This window comes from Nanorana parkeri, unplaced genomic scaffold (assembly GCF_000935625.1).
Source record: "Nanorana parkeri isolate BGI_ZX_2015 unplaced genomic scaffold, ASM93562v1 scaffold535, whole genome shotgun sequence".
In the NCBI taxonomy this organism is placed as follows: domain Eukaryota; kingdom Metazoa; phylum Chordata; class Amphibia; order Anura; family Dicroglossidae; genus Nanorana; species Nanorana parkeri.
The window spans coordinates 275,148-281,449 of record NW_017306803.1 but is presented as its reverse complement, the minus strand read 5'-3'; the positions used below and the strand labels follow the sequence as shown (position 1 = coordinate 281,449).

General features: G+C 43.5%; 1 protein-coding gene across 5 annotated transcripts in view; it reads right to left on the bottom strand.

Moving 5' to 3' along the window:
- DPF3 (double PHD fingers 3) overlaps positions 1 to 6,302 on the bottom strand; it is a 163,677-nt gene that overhangs the window by 28,858 nt on the left and 128,517 nt on the right. For 4 of the 5 annotated variants that reach the window (XM_018561647.1, XM_018561648.1, XM_018561649.1 and 1 more), the window contains exon 7: positions 1,970 to 2,011. The exons of the other annotated variant lie outside the window; for it this stretch is intronic. In XM_018561647.1, the coding sequence (XP_018417149.1) occupies positions 1,970 to 2,011 (42 nt within the window). The remainder of the gene's footprint in view (positions 1 to 1,969; positions 2,012 to 6,302) is intronic. 5 annotated transcript variants of the gene reach the window in all.

The following is a 6,302-nucleotide window of genomic DNA, read 5'->3' as shown; positions in this document are numbered from 1 at the left end:
GGCTTCAGCGGTGGGCGTGGCTTCGGCGTCCTGTCGGCACGGCGGGAGCAGCGTGCGGTGGGCGTGGCTTATGCGTCCTGTGAGCACGGCGGGCGCAGCGGGACGTGAGCAGCGTGTGCTTCAGGCCGCGTGTAGAGCCCGAACAGGGAAATCAATCGATAGCCGACGAATCGACGATCGAAAACGTTGGTAACGTTTTCAATCGTCGATTTTAATCGACTAAATCGATTAACTGTTGCAGCTCTAGTAAACACCTTGTCAGCAAGTGGTTAAAGAAGAACTATGGGGTCAGTGTTTTTCCCCATAGTTCTCCTTAGGGTAACGGGAGGACACAAACTAGCGTCCTCCCGTTACCCTAAGCTCAGTATACCGCGAGCTACAGCTCGAGGTATACTGAGACGCCGGAGCGGATCACGACGTAGATAAGGGGATCCGCCCAGCTGCGTGAGTGACAACTGGCTCTGCCTATCTAGAGGCAGAGCCAGCTGTACCCGCCCCCTCCCCCCGTTCGTTCCGCCAGTCAGCGCTGGCAGATCGGAGCGGGGAGAGGGGAATCCAGCCCTTCCCCTGTCACGGCAGAGAGCCGTGACAGGATCGAGAGGTGAGCGAACCTGGTATGTGTTCGCTCACCTCCCGATCTACTGAGCCGACCTGTGACAGTCTCATTGTCACAGGTCGGCTTAGAACTATGAGGTGAGTGAAAATCACTCATGTCATAGTTCTCCTTTAAGGAAGCCAGCGGGTGTGTAATGACTCGATGCCCGGCTTCCTGATATCGGAAGTATCGGGTTAGTTATCAGAACATTTGGACGTGTACTTGGCAACGATACTAGTATCGGTGCATCCCTAATTTGTAGCAAAGTGACCTAGGTTTTGGGGGTCCGCGTGAGCTCTGATGATAATCTAGTGTATGTACAGAAATGTAACTCATACTATCAGTTTAATGTTGCTTTTGTACACATTAAAGGAGAACTATGGGGTCAGGGCTTTTCCCCATAGTTCTCCTTAGGGTAACGGGAGGACACAAACTAGCGTCCTCCCGTTACCCTAAGCTCAGTATACAGCGAGCTACAGCTCTCGGTATACTGAGACTCCGGAGAGGATCCAGATGTAGATGACGGGATCCGCCCAGCTGCGTGAGTGACAGCTGGCTCTGCCTATCTAGAGGCGGAGCCAGCTGTACCCGTCCGTTCCGCCAGTCAGCGCTGGCAGATCGGAGAGGGGAATCCAGCCCCTCCGCTGTCACGGCAGAGAGCCATGACAGGATCGAGAGGTGAGCGAACCTGGTATGTGTTTGCTCACCTCCCGATCTACTGAGCCGACCTGTGACAGTCGGCTAGAACTATGAGGTGAGTGGAAATCACTCATCTCATAGTTCTCCTTTAAGTTTAACATTTGGAATAATGATTCACTCAGTCAAAGCCTTTATACAGTGTACTGTACAGATAAGCACCATAGGTTTTCGTGTGACATAATTTCTGGATGCAAACATACTAGTAGGTAATACAACTAGATCTATACAAATGAACCCAATCAGTCTATCATATAACATACAGATGTCCAAGATCAAATGACTGATCCGGGTGCTCTATTAATATAAACAGTCTACACAGACTTTCAGCAATGCCAATACACGTTAATACATCCTGAAAACACACATCCTGAATATTATGAATAATGTAATTGAACCTTTATATTTAGCAAACCCATAAACAGATAAATGTGAAGTATCTTTCGATATTACATGTTGTGCATTTAAAGAAAAAAAATGTCACAAGCACAATCTCACTTTAGCTAGACATAGAACATATTGTGCAAATTGTATGTATAATATTTACATATAATCTGCAGCCAAACGTCATTAAAAAGGGAATTGTTTGGTATCAAATAAGAACAGCCTAGCCCTATTCATCTTATGTACTTATAACACTCTGTACAGGTAAGGTGAAAGGCAATAACATTTAAGTACCTTTGTCGGCTGTTTTTGGATTATGCTTTTGTTTGTAACTATCTGCAACAGAGAGAGAGAGAGAGAGAGAGAGAGAGAAACAGAAGGAAGAATAAACCTTGCTGAATACCAAGGCATTTAAGGAATGGAAATGGAGGAAGAGCAAGATTAGCTATGTTGGGGTGAGGTTGCATGGAGGTTTGTAGTAAGCTGTGCATAGCATTTCTGGGCCCCAAACTAATTCCAAAGCTAAAAACAAGTACATTACTATTTGTAATTACTATTTCAACAGCAATGAAAAGTGATTAAAGCCAAGAGATTATTATATCTGCTGCAACTATTGTAAGTGTAGTTTAAAAATATAAAACAATGAACTGATCTGCGGTTTGGCCACCATCACTACCATTGGCTGTTTTTCATACGTTTTTCATCAGACCAAGGCACCTTAATGCAAAAGTGAGCACTCTAATACAAACATTTTTAGTATTTCTGTATCTTAATCAGGCTGCCCATTTGCAGCTTTATTGAAGTAAGGCCTTGTTCACATCTGCACCAGAAGAGGGCACTGGGCATGCTTTACTTAACATGCCCAGGTAAAAAAACAAAGCAGCGTGCGTCCGTGAAACGGCAACAAAATATGCTACTCCAATTTGTCTACAGGCGACGTTTTAAAAGCCTGTATAGGTCATCAGTTTAGAGATATCCATGAATATTGGCCCTAGAATTATTGGTCTCACTCTGACATGCGCAGCAAGACCCAACATGTGTAGCACGATCGTCATTTTCACAGGTAGAAGCACCCGATGCGTGTTTGCGTTAATGCGCATGCACTCGCGGGGACTATAAAGCTTTTTAAAATTATTTTAACATTTATTTTATTTCATACAATTTTTTTTTCAAACTTATTTTTCTTTTTACTTTATTTAATTGCTATCACATATGGGGGTTTACAAGCCCCCTATGTGGTAGCATATTAGCAATGACAGGTACTCTTTAAGGTGACACTAGGGGTCCAAAAGACCCCTAGTGTCACCTTACCACTCAAGATAAGCTCAAATCACACTCCAATAGCGTATTGCTGGGCTTCTGTAGCCGCGCAATGACAGCTATCGGAACGGAAGTGATGCAATCAGCATCGCTCCCAGTCCCATAGAGCAGGGAGAAGATCAGCGAGTGGATGTTGGCTGGTCACATCCACAGCTGCCCGACATGCCGGTCCCAAATGTAAACGGAGTCCCGGCGGCTGTGAAAAGGTTAAAAGAGTACACTGAGCTGAAAAGCTCTGTACACACTTTGGTCTTTGCTGGCAAATGTGTTATTCTGCACAGACCAAAACGCTGCATGTAACAATCAGGCCAAGCTTAGATTTTCCCTTCAATGGCTTCCCGCTGGGAAAGCAATTAACCACTTCCAGTGGGTTCACGTAAATGTACATCCTCCACTGGAAGTGGTTAAACCGCAGGCAATTGCTGTTTAAATACAAGTGATCCGGCGTCTGTACAGGCGCCGGATCGCTTGTATGGTGCAGCGACGTGTGTGTGTGTGTCCATGGCAGACGGTGCTGTCGTCGGCTTGCGTGGAGGGTCTCCCCTGATAGATCAGCGACTTCCAGCTGATGATATCTCCTCCGATCACTGGAGCCGGAAGTGATGTGCATTACATGTGATGTGGGCCCAGACTCCGGCTCCTAGAGCCAGAAGAAGAAGCTGGTGAAGCAGATCTCTGCTTCACCAGCTTCTTTGGGGTCCCTAAGTGACATTAGAGGTCTGAAAGACCCCTGATGTCTCCATAAAGAGGATCTTTCACATTATATTTGCTATTACATAGGGGTTTTTTTAGCCCCTATGCAATAGCAATAAAAAATTAAGTAACATAAAAAAATGCAAGAAATGTTTTTTTTTTAAGTCCCCCGCCCTCCACCTGCACGCAAATACAACTCAAACACGTGTCGGATGTGCAAAAACAAAAACTGCGCCACCCATGTTACATATCGTCGTGAGCATTGGAGTAGGGCTGCAGCTAACGATTATTTTCATAATCGTCGAATCGACGATCGAAAACGTTGCCAACGTTTTTAATCGACTTAATCGATTAACTGTTGCAGCTCTACATTGGAGTGAGAGCAATAATTCTAGGCCCATCAATCACTGTTAGCACTAAACTGATGACCAGTAAAAGCGTTGCCTATGGGAAATGTTGGCTATTGTAGATTTCTGCGGTTACACGGATGCACGCAATTTTAAGGCTTGACATGTTTGCTATCTATTTACCTGACGTGACCCCGTCTCTTATATTTTACCAAAAAATTGGGCATTATATTCTGTTTCTGTGCACTAAATTTCATTTTAGTGTATTTTATCCTAAAAATACTTGTTTGATAAACATTTGCACAAGTAACGTGTAACATAAAAAATTGCAACTAGCGTCTTTTCATTCTACAGGGACTCTGCTTTCAGAAAATATATAAATTGTTTGGGGGTCTGAAGCTGTTTTCTAGCCAAAAATTCAGATTTTATCGTGTGTGCAAATGTAGGAAATTGCTCTGGCCAGGAAGAGGTAAAAAAAACAGAGGAGTTGGGTTCACCACTGCGTACCCTCTGACCCCCCTTTCCTGCATGTACTGCTCACTTGTGAACATGGCCTGATTGTTTACAATTAAAGTCCAACTTCAGCTAAAACAGGAAATGGGCGTCTTCCCCTGGGAAAAAGTTAAACCCTCATTCTATCCAAAACATAAAAAAAGACTATATAGACTATGATAATAGCAGATTGATTGCTCTTTTTCTCACCCTTCCATGTTGCCAGGCACATTGCTTGTAAGGCTTGACACATCACTTTCTTTCCCTTTTTCCCCCAGTGTCAAGTTTACAGCTACTATAGTGACCCCTTAATGCAAGGTTCTTCAGAGAGAGAGAGATGCCAAAATCAGCTATAAAAATAGATTCCCAGTTTTCATTCAGGAAACTCACTTTTACCAAGCGAAACACAATAATTTCATACAATCTACTTCTTGCTAAACTTGGTATGTTGTCTTCCTAAAGGTGGCCATACACTCTACAACCATCGCAAGACTTTAGTCTTGCGATGGTTGTAAAGGGATTAAAAAAACGTACGATCTGCCTATCTTGGACAGGCAGATTGCACTCTCGATCATCGCAAGCCCGCCCTCCTGAGGGGCGGGCTTCCGATGACCGCAATGCTGAACGGGCAGTGTGCGCGTGCGCACACCGGCCCGTTCAGCATTTATCTTCCGAGCACCGTTCTAACCAGCCGAGAATCGTACGATTCCCGGCTGGTTTTCGAACATGCTGGTTCGACAGAAGACGTGCGACCGTACAGTAGAAACGGTCGCACGTCTCCGTTCACACTGCTCGATTATCGTACGAAAACCCGATCGCATACGATTATCGTACGATAATCGTGCAGTGTATGGGCACCTTTAGAAATGTCCTTCATAACACTGAAAACCATTATAGACCCCCAACAGAAGTGTTATGATTGTAAACAGGCCTCACTGACCACGCCTCATAATAGACTCCATTTGTGCATTAAGTTCTGGTCATGTTGCTTCTTTGGGAAACCCTTTTGGAGGAAACCTCCAATAAATATATTATACCTGGCAGCTATCTAAACATATTCAGATATAAAGACTTGGTTGATGATGCAAAAAAGCTGGATATGCACTATACTACCTCATTGTACAATCTCCCTCAGATGTACCATCAACTAGAGCTGCAGCTAACGATTATTTTCAAAATCGATTAGTTAGCCGATTATTAAGTTCGATTAATCGGTTAATCGGATAAACAATAAAATAAAGTTTAAAAAATGGCTCCAGTGATAGAACTACTAGTTTGTATTGAGATTGTAGTCCATCACAGGAGCAAGCTTGGAGCGGTGGAAGTAAAAAAGAAAAAAGATAGTGTGGTGTGCAATATAGTGAAATGGAAAGTGTAACATTATACAGCAATGAATGCAGAATGGCACTGGCTATAGAGGACTACAAAACCCAGCAAAAGCACATTATACAGCGCAATGCAGAATACCGCCAGCTATAGAGGAATACAACAAATCTAGGGCTGCAATAACTAATCGACTATAATCGATTATTGAAAAAGTTGTCAACTTTTTCAATAATCGATTATGTCGATTAGTTGTTGCAGCCCTACCATCAACTAGGCAGCACAAGGGCCTGACTGATTTGAAACAAATTGAATGGATTATTTAAGTCAGTCTTCATATTACATAGTTTTGGTAAATCTAAAGAAGATTTTACTTTGACCTCCAAGACAGCCATTCCTGCATAAATAAATGGTGTAAATGCCATTCTGAAATGTTTTCCATCTAACTCTAA